The 19,786-nt window shown below is 41.8% G+C and overlaps 1 protein-coding gene and 1 long non-coding RNA gene across 5 annotated transcripts in view; one reads left to right on the top strand and one right to left on the bottom strand.

The window, feature by feature from the left end:
* GRM7 (glutamate metabotropic receptor 7) overlaps nucleotides 1–19,786 on the bottom strand; it is a 715,175-nt gene that overhangs the window by 44,549 nt on the left and 650,840 nt on the right. For 3 of the 4 annotated variants that reach the window (XM_053296402.1, XM_053296401.1, XM_053296398.1), the window contains 2 exons: nucleotides 19,134–19,380; nucleotides 8,446–8,538 (listed from right to left, as the gene is read on the bottom strand). In XM_053296402.1, the coding sequence (XP_053152377.1) occupies nucleotides 8,468–8,538; nucleotides 19,134–19,380 (318 nt within the window). In that variant the 3' untranslated portion in view covers nucleotides 8,446–8,467. The remainder of the gene's footprint in view (nucleotides 1–8,445; nucleotides 8,539–19,133; nucleotides 19,381–19,786) is intronic. The other variant, XM_053296400.1, reaches the window with a different exon arrangement.
* Nucleotides 6,971–13,277, top strand: LOC128345062 (uncharacterized). The gene is made up of 4 exons (XR_008316242.1): nucleotides 6,971–7,061; nucleotides 8,527–8,561; nucleotides 11,732–11,791; nucleotides 12,932–13,277. It is a non-coding gene; the product is annotated as an uncharacterized LOC128345062 (long non-coding RNA).

Raw genomic sequence — 19,786 nt, 5'->3', positions numbered from 1 at the left:
TACCAGCAAGCTCTGTAGCGCTCTCAGTGGCAGACTGTGGGCTAGGCATCAGCATATCTCCAGGGCAGCAGCCATTGTCACTGATCCTCAAGGGGCCATGCCAAGCACAATTGTGCTTTTTCGGAATGGTCCACTCACCCTTGGCAGGGAAAGGGTGGAGCACAGGCTCACCAAACTTCAGTCTTCCATCAGACTGTGCGCTCGTAAACTGAGCTAACATTCAAGCCCTTCTTCTGACACTACTGCCCTCATAAGAGCCCCCAAACAAAACGGTCTCTCGCAAGCACAATTGCTGGTGGTGGGAGGATCTCGGAGAGCACTATTTTACTGTTAGGAAAAGAAAGGGAACATGATTACTTTCTAGGAGGTGATGTGTATATGAGGGAGGGCAAAGAATCCTGGTGTCTGGCCTGCTGTGACCAAGGATGATCTTGTGATGGCTCAGCTTGGCAAAGCAGTCCATGGAGACCAAAGCACTGCCAGGGGACTAGTCCTCTCATGAGATGGCTAATCTACTGGGGAGTAGGGATGTGCAAAACCAGTCCAGCAGTTTGGTCCAGAGGTTCGAGAGTTCAGGATCGAACTGAACCGCTCCCCGCCCCTGGGGGTTCCGTCCGGACCGGAACCAAACTGCCAGACTGGTCCGTGTATTTGGTCCGTGAATTCTTTTTTAAAGATTTAAAATTAATGATAAATACCTGTAGCCCCTTCGGGGGGCTTGCTATAGGCCATGGGTGTGTGTGTGTCTGTGAGGGTTCCCCTATCCCCCCACCAGCCTCCCTGATCACCATTTTGGCCACCACCGCGCATGCGCAGATGCCCTCTGTGAGGCCATAGGCTATGCCAGGCCTCGCAGAGGGCATTTGCGCATGCACGGCAGTGGCCAAAAGGGCAGCGACTCGCCTTTACGGAGGCCCGAAAGGGACAAAAATACTACATTTCCCCAGCCATGGTGGTGATGAGAGAGGCTGGCAGGGGGAGGGGGAACCCTCGTGGACACTCCCCCCCCCCCGTGCGGCCTATAGCAAGCCCCCCCGAAGGGGCTACAGGTATTTATCATTAATTTTATTTAAAAAAAAAAAAAAAAATTCACGGAGCCCCACTGGACCGGACCAGACTGGGGGCGGTTCGATGGGGGCCAGACCCTAACCCTATTGGGGAGGAGCACAGGCTCACCAAACTTCAGTCTTCCATCAGACTGTGCACTCATAAGCTGAGCTAACAACAAGATGGGGTCCCTGCTTGCTTGGGGCCCTCATTCCCCCCTCCACTCCAGGGAAGCCTTTCATGCACCCAAAGGAGATTTTGATGCTCCATGTGTCTGGGCATAGCTGCTGGGCTCCACTTCTCCAACATAATTGTACAGAAATAAAAGCTTAGCTATTTAAGAATGCCTGGTTGGCCTTTTTAACCTGACCCAGGGTTTTTCCGCTCTGCCATATGTTGCCATCCCAGTGCTCTAATGGGGTTGGCCTGCTTATGTCGCCTCCTCATGTGCATGTGCTTGTGAACAACATACATCTTTGTCACTTCATTTTTGGAGAGCAAAGCACATACTGTCCATTTTGCCATCTGTCCCCTTTCTCTACTGATTGTCAAGAGGCGAGAGCAAGGGAGAGAGTGGGAAGAGGCCATACCCCTGTGTGACTTTGCTGTTTGACTGGGATGAGATGTGGTGGTGCCCTTGTTGCTGGGCAAGTGCTTTGTTGGGTCAAAGATGGGGAAGGGGCAAGTGCTCGGAGAGGTGGCTACTGAGAAGCACCACAGGCATGGAGCGGGCATGATTCTGCGTGGGTCTGCACCACTGTCTCTATGATTATGATTCCAGAAAGTGAATGAAACTGCAGTTATGGCACTATCCACATTCAGAAGTAATGCAGCCACTGAAAAACCTCAGGTTACAGTGGCAAAACTCACTAGAAACTGAAGGTTCAAATTGGAGTTTGGTGAAGAAAACCACAGGTTGCTTTTGCCGCAAAACTGCAGTTTCACACTTTCAGATGCAACAGAGTTCAAACCTCTGCCCCGTTTAACCACAGTTATGTGCAGTAATAAACAACGTTATGTGCATTATATTAGTAAGCCAAGTCAAAAATATTCTTCAACAAAAAGCCCAGTTTTAAGGAAGCTGTCTGTGATGAAGTCACTTGGAAAGCCTAAGGTCCACAAGGATTTCCATAATACTTTCTAGCATTGGGAACCATTGGGAACACAAATGGTATAATGAATGGAAAAAACCTTTAGATATTCAGAGGGCTGAAATTTTCATTGGCAGCTAAATCAACAAACTACCTAATGTGAGAGGATAAGAGAGCCTGGCCTCTTAGAAACACCTTACAGATGGTAGAGGATGATGCTGTAATCAATAATTATATGGATTGTTAATGCAGGGAATGAACAGCTTTCTAACTGCCCAGATGGAGAGGCATTCCGCAGCAATGTATTAGGAAATGGTTACTGATCCTTAAAATTCTTTGCTGAAACAAGGTCTATTCACTCTGATACAGCATAATACCTGGAGGGTCATGAGCTCAGGTCCAGCCGTACAAAGACATATGCACCAGTTTCCCGATGCACTGTCAGCAGTCTTGTCAAAATCAATTGACTTATTTAGTGTACCTGAAACCAAGTATCTGTACAGAATATATATCTATGCATGCACATATGTGCGCGCACAAACACACCCCCCCCCCCAGAGATGTGAATCTTTTTCTCAATCAGGAAAGCACAAACAAAAAGCAGAGAATCCTCCCCAAGCAGCAAGCAGGCAAGGCAAAGCAAAGCTCCTCTGGCTCTCTCTCTATCTCTCCTCCCACAAGGCAGAAAGGCAGAATGGTGGCTGCCTGCCTCCTTAAGTACATTTGAAAATCCCTCCTTCAAACTCCTCTCACCCTTGTCCCTTCTTTGACTCTTCCCCTAGCCCAGGATTTCTTAACCTTTGGCCGCCAGATGTTGTTGGACTACAACTCCCAGAATCCCCAGACACGGCCTTTGTGGCTGGGGATTCTGGGAGTTGTAGTCCAACAACATCTCACGGCCAAAGGTTAAGAAACCCTGCCCTAGCCAATTCAGGGTCAGTCACCCCTGGCAACACAAGATTTGAATGGAAACGAGCCAATCTGGATTGAGGGGGGAATTGCCAGCCAATCATTGCACACTACAAGTCATCAATCCAAAGCTTGGGAGGGCAGGTGTTCTTTTAAAAAAAAAAATCCTAACACAAAATGGAGATATCAAGAGAGATCACCACAAAATGGAGGTCTGAATCTACAAATTTTACAGGTCCAGAATCTGGGTGATTTGTTGTGGACCTGAATCTGGCCAGCTAGTACAGGGGTGATTTGTTTTGTTCACAAATCGCCCAAAACAGGTAGATTTGGGTACAAATCATTTTGTACACGAATCAATTTGCACATCCCTAGTTCATAAGTGATTTGTGGTTTATATCAGCTGAATAACTTGTCATCAGTTGCATAAACAATGACTGATTTATTGCCATCAATTGCATTAACAAATTCAGATTGTGATAGCCTACGAAAGAGCCAAAAGGTTTTTAGCAAATATTTCTGCTAAAGAAATTTCAATGCCAAAAGACCCTAGGTAAAGTCGTGCTATGAATATTTGTCCTATTTTAAAAGTAGGGCAAATCATATGTGAGGCAAAGGAGAGTTTGAAATAGCTGCTGGCTTGAAACTCAAGAAACTGATGCCTTTGTGGTACAACACTTCAGAGATACAAGCATAGCATAAGGCATTTTCAGTTCTATTTCACTTATAATAATGAGATGCATTCAGAAATAAGTGTGGGTGTTTATGGTCCAGCTTTTGTTCAACTAACTCAAATAATATGGCTTCAGCATTTGAGGGAAAATTATATTGTCTGATCTTACACAGCAAAATGCTGTTTTGTAGGAATGCTTCTAATGCCAGCAATTAGTATTAGCATACAGTACTGTTTAATGAGGTAGTTTTGGAGCCAGCAAATCCCTTTCCAACAAAACCTTGGGAAGGCACCTTAGAGACCAGGAGAGAAATGTTAAACTTAGGCAGCATTTGCATGATATGCAGAACCATGGGTCCAATGAACCCACGGCACCGCTCCCCTCCCTCCCATCTGAATTCAGTCCAAATTCACAAAGAGCTCCCTCTCTACAGTCAGCGAGACTGAAGAGAGGAAGGCAAAGAGGCTTCTGGAGCTTCCATCTTGATTGAACGACAGTCCCAGCAGCCAATAGCAGCAAGAGCAAGGGAGGAGCCTCTCCCTCAACTCTGGTTGTTAGAAAAGACTGCGGTATGACATTCAAACATAACACTGGAACCACAGAAGGGGAGGTCTAGGAGTCAAACCTCACTACAAACTGAAGGTAGAAATCAGCATCTGGGGAGGAAAACCCTGGGTCCCCTTTGTGTCTAAAATGTAGTCTGCATTAGGAGAAACACAAATTGAAACAGGAGGCACCTTTATATCTGGTTTTGTGTTATGTGCGAATTCGGCCTTAGGGTTGTGCAATTGTTTCAGTCTGACAGGCATGTTGGATCCAATATGCCCCCTCTCAGGCATTATCAGAATGAGTTCAGGCATGACAACAAGCAGCCCTGACATTTGGAACCTTTGATTGAGCTCCCTGCTGTCCTGTAGGGATGTGCATGGAACTAGCTGGCCTGGTTCGGTTTGAGTCCGGACTGGACTCAAACCTGACTGGGCCAGTTCGGTCTGGCACCCCCTCGACCCCCCTGGTTCAGTTTGGTCCAGGGGCATTGCTCTCAGAGGCCAATTGCACAGGTACGGCAGCCTCCAAAATGGCCACGACGCTGATGGGGAAGGAGCTGGCCAAACGGGCCAGTTCGGGCTGCATTGAGGCTGGTGGGGGGAGGGGGGACCTCCACGGACCCCCCTCCTACCGCCTCCAACAACTCCCCTGAAGGGGGCAAGTGACATTTTAAATTTTTATAAGTAAAAAATAAAATTGTTCGTGAACCCCCAAACAGTCGGGGGGGGGGTTCATTCCGGGGTTGGAGCAGACAGGGGGTGGTTCAGTTCAACCCCAGACCATCAAACTGAACTGGCTCGATGTTGAACCTGTTCGACATTGAGCCAGTTTGCACATCCCTACCGTCTTGTCTGAACTCTGGAGTTCCAGTGTTCCTGTCATCTAACCCAAATTAAATGGCCAGCAAACTGCCTGTCAGCTAAGACACGCTGGACAAGCCATTTAACAATTAATTTTATTTGTTTATTATTTATCAAATTTCTGTACTGTATTATTTAGAAATCTAGTTCATGTTTTTGTTGCTGTTGTAACTAGTTTGTGTATGAAGCTAATCTTGGCTAAGTTTCGCAAGAAGTCCAGAGAGGAAAACTAGGCCTCTCTAGCCTGGCTATGTGTAAATGTGAATAAAGGTGTTTCTGCAAACTATTTTTAGTACTTTCTTCAGACAACAGGAAAAATCTTGATATCTCACATACAGAATCTGACCCAGATGGCCCTGATAGTGTATGTTAGTTAGTTTGCTAGTTAATTAACTTACACTATCCCAGAATGACTTTAAGAAAGTCAGGGAGACCATCACTCAACTACTAGGAGAGAACTGAGGACTGTCCCCCAAACAGTCATTGTTTTCTTTCTGGAATGAATGCATTGAATTGATACTATTTTTCACATCACAGAACAGCTTTGCTTAGAAATTCAGGAGCAGTGAAAAATCAACAAATGGAGAGGGAAGCAGAATCATGCCTGCTTTCCAAGTTCAATGCATTCAGTCAAATGTGTAAATAAAGCCTACACCCATATCTCATTCATGAACTAGTGAATAGGACTTAGTATCAAAATAGTTTTAGGAACCCCTTTCTCCTGCCACTTTTATAATCCTACTATGGAAGCTTTCCACTATTCTTCTCTTAACTGAAAGGGGGAAAACCACCCTTCTACAACTAGGATAAATGTGCAGCTTTGGCACAGTGGTAAAAAAACTGCCGCCCTGTAACCAGAAGGTTACAGGTTCGATCCTGACCAGGGGCTCAAGGTTGACTCAGCCTTCCATCCTTCCGAGGTCGGTAAAATGAGTACCCAGAATGTTTGGGGCAATATGCTAAATCATTGTAAACCGCTTAGAGAGCTCCGGCTATAGAGCGGTATATAAATGTAAGTGCTATTGCTATTGCTATTGCTAAGACCTAAATTAGATCAATTCAGATCTCAGATCTGGATCCCTGGCCTACTTCCCCAAAATGTTTCAAAATTTGGATTCTCATGCTCACTCAAATTTTGGAATTCCACATAACTATAATAATATAATTATATTATTCCAATATAATATAATATAATATAATATAATATAATATAATATAATATAATATAATATGAAAAGAATAAAAATAAACAAACTATGGCCACTATGCCATGCTCTTCCTTCTGTCTGCACTCACTGAAAAGCACAGAAGTTCTCATTATTCATATTCAGTTCTGATACAGTAAGATGTGAAGACATGCTTTTCAGTCAAATGGAATTTTAAGTTTCTACACACAACTGAGAGTATGTGATATGCTCTCATGTGTTTAGAAAGCAAACATTGCATTCTGAGCATCAGTATCTATTACAAGAAGTACAGCAACAGAGCAGTACAAGCACAGCATCCACATAGAGGGTCTTCTTCAAAAACAATGTCCACCTTTGGATATAACAGGCAATCTGAGGTGAACTCACCTCAGGTTCATCATCCAAATGATCAGAACTGTGGTTCCCAGACCCAACCATGGTTCTGATTTGGCCCCAAACTTTGAAATAAACCCTTGATCTGTGGTGATTTCCATCCTCCTCTGCATCCAGATTCTGTCTAAACTCCAAACTGAAGTTAATGGAGGAAGCTCCTCCCCCAGGCTGCAATGCTATTGGCTGCCGCAAGCTGTCCTTCCAGGGTTTGAGGAAGCCCGCACAGCCAGTCCCACCTCTTCAGCTCCCAGACGGAGACTGTGATCATCTGGGAGCATGTGAGGGTGTGTGTGGCTATTTGAGGCCCAAGAATGAGGAAAATACTACCATAAGAAAGCAATAACAGTTTAAGTAGGTGATTATCATGTAGAGAAGCTCTACTTTCCGTTTCTGACATTCCAAACTGGTATCTAACCCCAGCACAGCATCTTTTCAGTGGCTGTTGCTTGTATCTACCATATGTTTCTTTATAATGTGAGCTATTTGGGGACAAGGAATCATCTTATTTATTTATTTTTCTATGTAAACCGCTTTGAGAACTTTGGTTGGAAAGTGGTATATAAATATTTATTATGTAGTATGAACTCCAACTCTGTCCAAATTACATATTTTTTTTAAAAAAAAAACTAACAAACTCAAAATATAAAAATAATTAGCAAAGCACTTACAAATTAACTAATTGATAATTATTATTTTGTATCTTATATCATTCTTGCGACAAAAATGATTTACTCAATGTTCCCTTCAATGATTACCAAAATTTATTATAATGTCATATATATTATATATAAGGTCATTCTTCTGTACATCAACAAAAAGTTAAAGATATTTAACGATTGTTTAGGTGCTTCAAATTTTCAAAAACTGAAATTAAAAATGGTTAGTTGGGGCTTATTATTGTTTTTAAAACAAAAACAATGCATACATTTTATAACAATGCAATAATTATTTTGATAGAAACCACGCAAGAAAAATGCACAACGCTCTTTTCCAATGTGAATTATCTTCTATGAAGGAATATCTATGAACTACATATGCTAAACATTTATTTAATTAGTACCAAGATGCCTAGCAACATAGTACTTTGATATTTTTCTTTCAAAATCTTTACTAACATCCAGTTGATTAAAGGTAATATGTCATTTTACGAGAAACATTTTTTTCTGACAGAATGATCGAAGAAAACTTGGGTTTCCCTATCATTGTACCTAGGCTTGCTGTAGTTATGGGATTCTGGAATTTATCCAAGCTCTTTAAGGGGCATAAGCCCTAATTACTTTTGGAAGACTGCCACTCCATCCCAATTCTACTTCCCTAATATTTTCAAGCCTATTCACATAACTGTTCAACAGTTGTACAAGTGTATGGTGTACACAGGTACATGTCTGTACACCGAACATCAGGTCAGGCATTCTCAAAAATTTTCAAACTATATATACAGATATACAGATAAAAGAGATTTGAATCTGGAGATGGGGTGCAGAAGTTGCAATTAAATAGATCCACAGACCACTACATTCTTATGTTGTTTACATTAGTTTAACATTTCTTTCTAGCTTTCTCATTTGCATAACATTTCCTTGATTAACAAATGTTGATTAACAAAGTGTGAACAACTTCTGGTTCTTTTACTGCCTTGCTACATTAAAGTCAATGAACATTCTTAACATTTAACTCACTATGTAAATATGTAGATATTTAAAATGAAGCAGTATAAGTTAGATCATTGTCTTACCTTCTAAGAAAGCAGGCAAGAACTATACTGTAGGTGGAATAGTGTACCAAGTAACAGATTTTTGTACACTCTTTCTTACAGGTGGTATGCAGTCTATAGGAAAAGTAAATATATTGGTAGGTATAATGCACATATTATTATTTATTTGACTGTAGAGCTAGCTTTAGTCATATTATAGAGCATGTGAGATTGCCAAAGTTAAAATTATTGTGTGAATTGACAATGAACTGACAATCACAAAAGGTTCAGGTACCTCTGAACATAAGAGAAGATGTTCCATATACCAGAGGAAACACCAGATGCATTCCACACTGACCTAGAACTGTTTGCTCTAGCTAAATATTACGTCCAGAATCCAGCCTCACCTATACAGTCACTGCATGGCCTTCATTGTCTGGTCACAGTTGTTACTTTGGGGGCTTTATAAGTTATTTCTCACTGTCTTAAGGGATGAAATAGGCAACAACATGCCAAAGATGTTAGAAACCAATACAAATGAACAAACAAAGGTTATAGCACAGCACAGTAGCGTTTGTACAGCAGTGTCCACTTCATTATCTGAAGTAGAATATGGGATGTTTTCATTCCATGCATATATCACTCACAGCCCACTGATGGGATTCCACAGCCAATGTTCCACAGCCAACGCCCATATCTTAAATGAAGGGTTACAGGCTTTCCTTGCTATAAATATGCTGTCTTGAATGAGAGAGAGGGAGGCTGCATTAGCATGGAACTGTGGGTCCAATGGACTGGTGGGTTCCACTACCCTCTCCCCCGCTCTCCTGTCTGTATTCAGATGTTCAGGAGAGCATCCTCTCTGCAGTCAGTGGGACTGCAGACAGATGGGGGAGCTGACTGTGCAGGCTTCCTTCTAGCTTGAAGGATAGCCCACACAGCCAATCAGGGAGGGAGAGAGGATGGAGCTTCCTCCCTCAACTCCGGTTTGGCCAAATGCAACCACCAGTGCTGTATCTGGATGAAAAGGAGGCTGCCTGGAACCTAGGTTTGGAGCACTTAAACCCGCTACAAACAAAAGTCTCATCAGTGCAACCTCGGGTCGGACTGGAGTTAGTTGGGTTAAGACATAATGGTAAGGAAACTGTGGATCCCTCCAACACTGGTCCCCCATTATATGCTAAAGTGGCTAGAGACAATCACACACAGAGGTGTACTAAGGATTTCAGTTTTGTTCAATGATGCTTCAAAAGTCAGGTTTCCTTATGCTGATAGTGTCAGGTTTCCTCGTGACTCACAGTAAAGAAACATAAAAAAGAAAACCCTATGCATATCAAGTTTTAACTAAACACATGAGACACCAATTTCCTTTTACTATTGGAATACAAGCTATGGTGGCCAAGGAGACAGCTCCTCAAGATGACAATAAGAGCTGGGAACTTGTTGACTTACGTTTCACACTATATTTTCTACCAAGTATTATTAATAAGTATGACAGTCATACATAATTGTGTGTGTGTGTGTGTGTGTGAATTTTTAGTAACTCATGAACATGGAAAACAAAGTCAGTTGATCAGGAGTGGAGTGAAAATCTTACATTTATGCTCATTTATGAATAGGGGTGTATAGGAATCCTACATGGATAGGAAACTTCTATTTCAAATAGTTTTCATCTGGCCTATACTTGTACACACAGCTTTTACTATGAAAAGCATATGGCTTTTCAAAAATATTAGATTAACAAAATCAGAATACGTTTATGTTGATCCACTATGGCATTATAGCTGTCTAACTGTTAAATCAAATGCTGGCAGTTCACAGCATGGGGTGGATATTGACATCATCCCCAGCTTATGATCCTCCAGGGCATCTAGTTCATTGTGGCTGGAAGTATTTTATGTATTTTGAATACATAATTGAACACATTACAAAATATGTATTTCGAATACATATTTTAAATGCCAAGTTAAATGGACCATTGGTGTCATTCAGCATGGATATACATCATAAGTCACAAAGAATCTATTTTGAATACATATTTCATTTCAGTATTTAAAAAGAATCACCCTTATAAAAAGGAATTTAGAAAGGTAAGATAATATTTAAATAGCCCTTAATATTACCCCATTTTTGTCCAATATTGATAACAGACTGAAGGAAACACCTTTGCAGTAGTGTAGATCTATGGGATGGTTTTATGTTCCCATAAAAGCAAAGAAGAGACGGTTGCCCTACACAGCCCTACATTTCAATGACTGAGTGGACTGTCGTGCAACCTCCTAGTTCATTCATGACTCACACAAACCTGAAATGAGAGACGTCAGGGATGAAATTATGCTTCCTTTGGGAAATTCACCTGACACTTAGAGAACTTATGATTTTGCACCTTACGTTATAACCTGGCACCATATTTTAAGTGCTACTTGTTTGATCCTCTGATGCTTTAACCATGATCTTCCAATAGAAATAGTTCTATTTATTTATTTTTCCAAATTGATGTATTTGCGTGCACTTTGAAAGGGGTGTCTTAATATGATCATACTATGGGGGGAAATCTTTGGCTTCTCAATCGTTCTTAAGATAGTTGAGAAGTAGCTGTTCTGAAATGAGGCCTTCCAAACCTTTAAGAAAATTAAGCCTCTTATTATGAAACAATTGATATCTTGATTTCCTGTTGCTGCTGCATTTTAAAATGATATTTATCCATCTAAGCAACTAAACAAAATAAGCACGACCCTCTAAATTAAGCAGAGTATAGCTTGGAGTTGTTTGCTTTGATTGAATTTTGACCCGTGCTATCAAGAACATCAAGGAGGAGAACAGGCACTCTGCTCAGATACAAACATTATGAGATATTTAGCCAGGTACTGTGAAATCCAACCAGAGAAAAACATGACAAGACTGAACAACTTCAAGGAAGAAAGTGGCTCCACCCCTTCATTTCTGTTCATTATCATCTGCTAGAAAATATTTTTTAAATGTAAACACATATGGAAAATACTTTTAATGCAAACATGTAACAGCAAAGCAAAGCTGTTCAATGAAGAAAGCATGCACATATCAGATGATAACCACAATCGTGATAGCAGAAGTATTAGCACTAAAGACTTGCAAAGCTTTATTTTAATGCACTCCAAATCAGCCTGCACTAAAGCCTCCTTCTTTCCAGTGATAGGGTGCTCAGTTCATGCCATATATGAAGACTTGCAGAACCCATAAACATCACTCTCTGTTGTACTTGGAGAACTGCATTTGGATTGTAATTTTAACTGTCTACTTACATTACTTAATAATACTTATTAAACCTCTGTACTTGGTTTCCTAATAGTGTTGAATTGAATTGATTCCCCTGTCTCTGGAGGGTGTTCAACAGCAGGCAGAATCAAAGGTTTGGCATAATATTATTTAGGGAGCATATTATTCACAACAATCTAACCATGTTCATAATAATGATTTTTTAAAATAACAAAATAATTAATTTCTTCCTTCTTGTCCCTCTCATTTTAATGCATGATTATGAATTAATGCAGATTCAATCCATGTTAGGGTACGCTTGCACCGTCACTCTCAATCAGCTTTGCTCCAATAGTTTACTCCAGCGGTGAAGTACTTTACTGTTCAGACTGCCAACACTGAGTTGCCAGTGCAAGCAAGCAATGAGAGTTAACTCTGCAAGGTCTGTGAGGAGAGGTTGCAGGGCTCCGGGAAAGAGACAACCTATTTCAGCCTCACTTAGTGAGGCTTTGGGCCTGGATCATGTGAAGTCTCACAAGAGCTGGGACTTAGCTCCATGGTCTTGCCAGACTTTGGGCAAAAGGTGGGGAAAGGATTTAAATGACGCTTTCAAACCATGAAGCTGTTCTCATGAGCAGCCAAGCCTGGGCTTGGCTGCCTATGAGAACCACCAGGATCCACGTAAATCCCAGCATTGCTGCAGTGCCAAACCTGGCTTTCAAGCCTGGCTTTTAGCAGGGGTTAACGGAGCAAGTACTCCATTAGCCCAGGCTCAGGGATCGTGTGTCAGCATGGGTTGCTTGCAACCCACACTGACACAGAGGCAGGCGCCTAGATTACCTCTCCCCCAGCGGAATTCCCCTATGCACTGCACTCATCGCACAGTTCATTGTGGGATTCCCCGTCTCTGGAACACCACAACAATCACAGCTGCGGCAATCATGACGTGGCAGCATGGCACAGCTGGGGCATGTCCGAGATCATCTGTGGGGAAGGTAGGCTTAACCTTGCCTTCCTCCTGCCTGCATGATCGTGTGAAAGGCCCCACTGTCTAATTTTCAGTCAGGGCAACCCACCCCCCTGTTCTCTGGCTCGTTGTCCTTTATGGAGGAATTTTTTTAATGCTACCCCTGATTGGCCCTTAGACTTGTAAGGGTTGTTTTGTTTTGTTTTGTTTTTGCCTTGCTTGGGATGCTCTTTCTTCTAGATGAAGCGTCTCTTTTTTGGTCTTAATTTGGTTCAATTTGGCTTTTGCTCTTTCTTTTCCATCCCCCCCCCCATTCCTTTTCAACAGAACAACCAGTGTTGACATGGAGAAAGGCCCTAATATGGTGAGACTAGGAAAGAGAGCCACATCAATTGAGATGGGGACAGAAGCATATTCATAAAGCCTGGAGTATGGAGCTGCTGTCCAGGGTTGTGAGGGTATGGTAGATTGAGCTCATATTGAGAATCTTTTTCTGCAACAGGAATGGGTTATGACCCATTTGGTGCAGCTCAGGCTTTAGTTTATTGGTGCCAGGTGTGTGGCTGGCTATATATGTCAGTCTCTCTGAGCATCTTATTAAGAACAAAACTACCCCCTCCATGCTGGGCTTAGCTGATGAATGTATGCCATGCTCTTTTAGTAAAGCTGTGAACAATTTAATCTAGGGACATGCAGACATCTCATTAAAAATGTCAGTTTGTCTTTGCTTGGCTTTCTTTGACAACCCTCTGGCATTTATTTTTGGGTGAAACACTGAAATTTGCTTTGTTCCATATGAAACTTTGGTACCAACCCTAGGGATGTGCAGAAACACCCTGATAAATTTCACTTGTCTTATACAGTTTGACTTCTTTTGAAAATATTCCAATATTTCTCCTTGTGAAGACCCACATTTTTTTCAAAAATGTGCCAAGTCAAGTCTAATCACAGCTATTAGCGCACACCTCTTTCTTCCCCTTCCATTCAGTACTCTCTACTGAAGATGGTATGACTAAAGTAAAATATTGCTGTTTGAGGATATAAGGTTGAAATTACCAACTTAACAATGAATAGTAGAGAAGGGTGTGATCCTGAGTAGGTTTCATTGAAATCACAGCTGCTCCATTATCAGTGTTCTACTGGAAGCCTAAATATTTAAGTAAAAGAGGTTGCTGCTGTTTTTCAATGTAATGCAAGCAACAGTGAGATTTGCATGCAGCATTGATACTTTTTTAAAATCTAAAGTTGTATCAGCACAGCATAGCTGACTTGCTTTATTTTACAGTTGGAGGTACATGAATCTCCTGCTGGCAGTTCAGCATACATGTATTCCTTTATGGAAAACAGTTCCACTGTTAAATTTAAAATCTATTTTTGTGTGTGGAATGCTAGAATAAATTGCAAAATACCATCGTCCCACAAAACATTTGACAGTAATTTCTGTCAACCAAATAGGGCTCTCAAAGAAGAGACCATGTCTAAAATAAGAAGACAAATAATCAATCTTTGGTCTCATGTAAGACACATTGAGCCAGTTCAGATGTCACACAGAAACACAGTCAGAATTTTTCCAAGGAATCCTACTTCTGATTTAGCTTAGAAGCCAACCAAGATTGGTTGTGATGTCCTTATTCTGGCTTATTAAAACCAACTTCCTTGACATTAGCTAAAATATGAAAACTGCTTCAAACTGTGGTTCCATATGACATCTGAACTGGCCCATAGAAATTATTATGGCAGAGTAATTCCATATTATGGAAAATTGGTATGCTCCACCAAGGGCTTTTCCACAGGCTGCAACTAGCTTAAGGTGAGTCAACTGACCCTCAGTAAACATGCTTTGTGTTAATCATTGGATATAATAAGTTGTTAACTACTGAAATGATATGCAGACTCAAAGTCATAATTTCCAAGGAAATAAAGTCAATCAAGATAAAAGAAATTTAACCAACTCCCTACTTTTATCTTGCAACATAATAATTCATAACATTTGGTACATTTCCAACTTTATTCCATCTAAAGACACTGTAAAACAAGAATAACCTTTACTAGTAAAGTAGAAAGATCTGCCCGTGGGGAGAAATTAAGAAGTACTGTATGTTTTGAATTAAAGTTTGCATAGGTGTGACACATATTTTTTCAACACAGTGTATGTAAAGTTTCATTAATTTTGAAATTTACAATAGCAATTGATTACAACATGTATATTCAAATTGGCTCCTGGAAATTTCCTAGTGAATTAGACTCCATTAAAAAAGGGAAGAGCTGAAATGCAAAGTTGCATGTCAATCATGGTTCACCTATAAATTGGAAAATAGCAATGTAGCCTTCAGGCATCATGAGAGAGAACTCTCATTGCATTACCAGCAGTAACACAGGCAACCATAGTGATGTGTTAGCAGTGATATACAGTTGGACAGTCACCTCTTTTCCTATTTTTAATTTGGGTCTGCATTAGTCTAAAGGGGACAATGTATTAAGTAGCTCCTGAAGGAATGTATTATGGGAACTTTTCACATTAGATTTGTTCTACCAAGTATATATATAAAAATTAGAGACCCCATGGTTACACAAAAACTGTGACATAAGAGTAGTGTCCACTCAAGAGGAATATTTAAGAATTTCACAATTAAGCCTAGCTGATACGGCCACTTTACTATTTTCATCATTTTAATCAACATTGCTATTATTTTTGGTCTCTAAAGCTGTTAAAGTGGTGAGGAGACTCCATTGGTCACAACTCAAAAGGTTCAGGATTTGGCACCTTCAGCAAAAGGACACTAACCCCCAGAACTTGGGGACCCGGTCCGGTCCTCCAAGGTCTGGGGGGGCCTCCAAATGGCCAGGGCCGGGAGCCTCCAGCAGCCACCCTGCACCCACCCTGCCAAACCTACACTGTTTTCTTTAAAAATATATTCTTACCATGGCCGAGGGGTGGCTACAGGGAGGAGCAGAGCAGTCCTTCTCCTTTCTCCCCCCTCTCCCTGCCACGGAGAGACCGGAGCAATGCTGGTCCCATCCGTTTGGGCCAGCATCTTTAACAAACTGCAAGGTGTGCCTGCACAGTTTAGAGAGCGTCGTAAGCCCGTGACGTCATGGGCTTGCAACAATCTCAGCTGGGCAGGTGCGCCTTGCAGTTTGTTAAAGACGCTGGCCCAAACGGAAGGGACCAGCATCGCTCCGGTCTCTCCACGGCAGGGGGAGGGGGGAGAAGGGAGAAGGACTGCTCCACTCCCCCCAGCCACCCCTCAGCTGTGGTGGTAATAATAATAATAATAATAATAATAATAATAATAATAATAATAAAGAAAACAGCAGAGGTTTGGTGGGGTGGGCCCTCCAAAGTTGGTTTCGGGGGCTGTGCACACAGGAGGGGGGGTGCCTTGTGGCTTGGCAGTCCGGGTGCCCAAATTTCCTTGGTGTGCCCCTGACCTCCAGCCTCAGAGACAGGATGCCTCTGAATACCAGTTGCCAGGGAGTAACAGCAGGAGGAAGGGCATGCCCTCAACTCCTGCCTGTAGGCTTCCAGCATGTCATGGCTCAGTCTTCTGACTCAGAAGAGTCAGAGCAGGAGGATTCGCCTGCTAGTGAGGGCTCAGAGGCACAGCAACAGGATTTGGCAGGGAGGCCAGACTCTGGAGCTGAGGATTCGGAACAGCTGCCAGACATGATTTCTGATGTGGAGGAGCCTGGGATTTCACCTGTCTTGAGAAGACGTCTCAAGAGACAAGCTCAGTGGGAGTCATGCAGGTGCAGGAGATAACAAGAGAGGAAGCAGAAGTGCTGACTCAGGGAAGCTGGATTGGCTGCTGGTTCTCTTAAACCATATATATTTAGCAGTCTGTCAGTTGCTCAGATGCTGTTAGCAACATCACTGACCGCAGTCCGCGTGCTATTCTGAATTCCTGACTTTTCTGAATTCCAGTTTGCCCTTGTTTATGCTTTCCTGCTTTGTTCCGTTAATTCCTTGTTTCTGGTGTCCTTCGCTCTTTCATTTTTCACTCTGTGTTTTCTTTTCAGTTATTACTCAGTTATTGTTAGAGGGGGGTACCCAGTTCATTTCAGGGAGACTTAATTCATTTACTGTTTTCTTTGTGAGCCTTTTATTTTCCTTCGTGTAGCTTCACTGCTGCTTTCTGTTAACTCACAGGGGGAGTGCTGAAGGGGGTTGTAAATCCTGTTGGGTGAGCTGCGCTAACAGATTTACAACACAGCGACATCTGGTAAGCCACTGTGTGAAACAGGATGCTGGACTACATGGGCCTTGGGCCTGATCCAGCAAGACTGTTCTTATGTCACAAACCACCAATGATTGATATCTGAAATCAACACTCTAAGTGGTATTTTTTAAACTAGGTTGTCATGAGCACTCGAAACTGGTTGCCCATATGAGCAAACACATTCTTCACACTAACCATGTGTGAAAAATATCAAGTGATTTGGTTCAGGTGCGATATTGTCCATGAGTGGTTCCTTCTTACAAGTGACTTGACTACTTCACTTGAGCCCACACTTCTTCCCCTTTGTCCACCTCAAGACCAGAAATTTCTTGTGGGGGGGTTGGGCAGGAAAAGTAGGCTGTCAGTAGGGCTGCTTACTTTTCCGATCAGAGCATGGAACACTGGGATGCACATCCACCCCTAATGTTGACAATCAATGGAATATGTGAGGAAACAGTAGGTGGAGTTCAAAGGTTCTACTCTAATAAAATAAGCATCATAATCTATTATACCTTTTTCTAACATAATTTGCATCAAATCTACACATTTGCATAATATTCAAGTTAGCATGAACCTTCTGGCTTATGATTAGGGCTGTCAATCAATTTTTGTCAATCATCTGACTTTTATTCAATTAATTTAAATACATTTGAAATTTAATTTATTTTTGAGAATACTTTAGGAAGAGTATTGCTTCTCTTGAGTGCAAGTTATCTTACTGTTTTATAAAGAGATATTATATCCCATGAAGGAATAAACATATATTTAGAAGTTTGGGAATCAAATAGATAGAACACCACTGCAGAGCCAGAAAATGGCTTCAAAACAAAAAAAAATACACATTCCATCAGTATTCTATTGATACTGATTTCAAATAATGTCAGTTAATATTGATGACATGGTGATGGAAAACCAAAGATTTAACCCTAAAATGTAACATATTGAGGCTGTTCATATGAGGAGCTCTACCAAGGCTTGGGCAGCCCTACTTGGGTAGGGCTGCTCATGTGAAGTACTGGGATTGTGGCCAATCCCAGCGCTGCCTCTCTGGATAGCCCAGGAATTCCCCGCAGGGTTTTAACTGGGTGCAAAGGCATGAGCACACCCTGGCCGTGTGTCTACTCAGCTGCAGGCAGCCTGAGCAGACACAGAGATGGGCACCTAGAGTGGCCAGCTTCAGGGGAAATCCCTCAAACGTACTGAGCTCCTTCCAGGCTGCTTTTTCCCAGCCTCCAGAACACAGTGTTGCAGAGAGCTGTGTGCAAGCTGAGAAATGAAGACTGTTTGAGAGGGGGAGGTAGGAGCACTCCTGCCCCGCTCCCAGCCTTCCCCACCCAGCACAAAAAGGTCATGTGAAAGACCTTAATGAGTGCTTTGGGGTTCTAATCAAAAGAAAACATCCTTAAGGTTGTCTTTCCTAAAAGTTGGCACAGGAAGCCAGCAGCGTTGTGAGGGATGTGCAGCAGCATAGCTTCAAGTTTTGCTCCACAGATTAATCCAGTGGAAAATGTTTAATTTGTGACTACAGCTTCAGTTGGTTTAATCATCTGATTACCTTAAAAAGCTTGCATTTCTATTTATACTTTCCCAGAGCATAGGTTTGGAAACTGGAAGACTGTCCCAGTTGTGAACAGAAGTTGGTTAGAAACAGAGAGGCTATCCAGTGGGTGTCCTGCCTCTCTGTTTAATACCATATATATATATATAAAATTTACCCCTGCTAACGTGGCAGAAAGGCACCTTTTAATGTGGTGGTTCTCTTTATTTAGCAGGGGGAGAGTAACTGGCCCTATTCACCCACAGCACAGTACCTCCAGTGACTGTTGCTGGTGTCTATCTTATGCTTCTTTTTAGATTGTGAGCCCTTTGGGGACCGGGATCCAGCTTGTTTGTTTGTTTGTTTGTTTTTGTTTGTTTGTTTTCTCTCTGTGTAAACTGCCCCGAGCCATTTTTGGAAGGGCGGTATAGAAATTGGATAAACAAACAAACAAATAAAATAATATAGGGCAAATGTGTGAGAACCTGGGTCAATACTGAAGTATGCAGCTGTTTCTAAAAAAACAAGGGAAGGGAAGAAGCAGGGATTGTTCAAGAGGAGCCTGAAGGTTTGTTCCCAGTAGGAAAGAGCCAAAGAGCAGTAGAGAAAGAAAATTTGTCATTAAAATGGCCTGCCACAGAGATAAAATATCCTTAGAAATCTGAATATAAGCTTCAATACAGGAATTATGAGAGCTTAAAATATAAGGCTCTTTTCAGCCCAACCCATGCAAAGAACCAGCAGAGAAAGCAACAAGTTCAGGGCTACTTACTGTTTGGGTCTACGTTTTCACAAAGTTCTGTTTTTGCTTCCCCATTGGGTCTGTCACTAGTTTTGTGTGAAAGTCGTGATGACATGGTTGCTGCTGTCACTACTGCCTTGAAGCTACGTTTCCGCTTCTGGACATTTAGCTCAGGGTGGAAGATGATGATGTATACTTTCGGCATGTAAAGCATCCCCAGGGCTACTGAAGCACTTAAGTTCATGGATATAGTAAGTGTCGTTGTTTGTACATAGACCTATGAGACACAACAAATAAGGACACTATTACAGATAAAATAATTGAGAAGTAGGCAATAGAACATAGGATATGCCTGTTATGTTATTTGAGACAGGCTAGATAGGATGTCTTCTCAGTTTTGTGTTTTGAAGCTATATTTAAGAAGACATTGTGAATTTTACAAATATTTTATAAGAGCAAAGCAAAACAAAAATTTCTAGGCCAGACTAAAAACCCCTAAAGCAATCTGTTGTATGCTTACTCAGTACATCCTACTGAGTTCAGTGGGGCTTACTCCAAAATAGGGATTCATAGGATTGCAACCTTAATTGATTTTAAAATATATATATCCTAAGGATTTATCATGGATTGCTCCCTCGACCAAACAAATGGTTAGTGTGTAAGTTTTGAAAGTGCATATCATC

Source organism: Hemicordylus capensis, chromosome 2 (genome assembly GCF_027244095.1).
Source record: "Hemicordylus capensis ecotype Gifberg chromosome 2, rHemCap1.1.pri, whole genome shotgun sequence".
In the NCBI taxonomy this organism is placed as follows: Eukaryota; Metazoa; Chordata; class Lepidosauria; order Squamata; family Cordylidae; genus Hemicordylus; species Hemicordylus capensis.
Note: the sequence above shows the minus strand (reverse complement) of the source record. Positions and strands in the feature narration are given on the sequence as shown.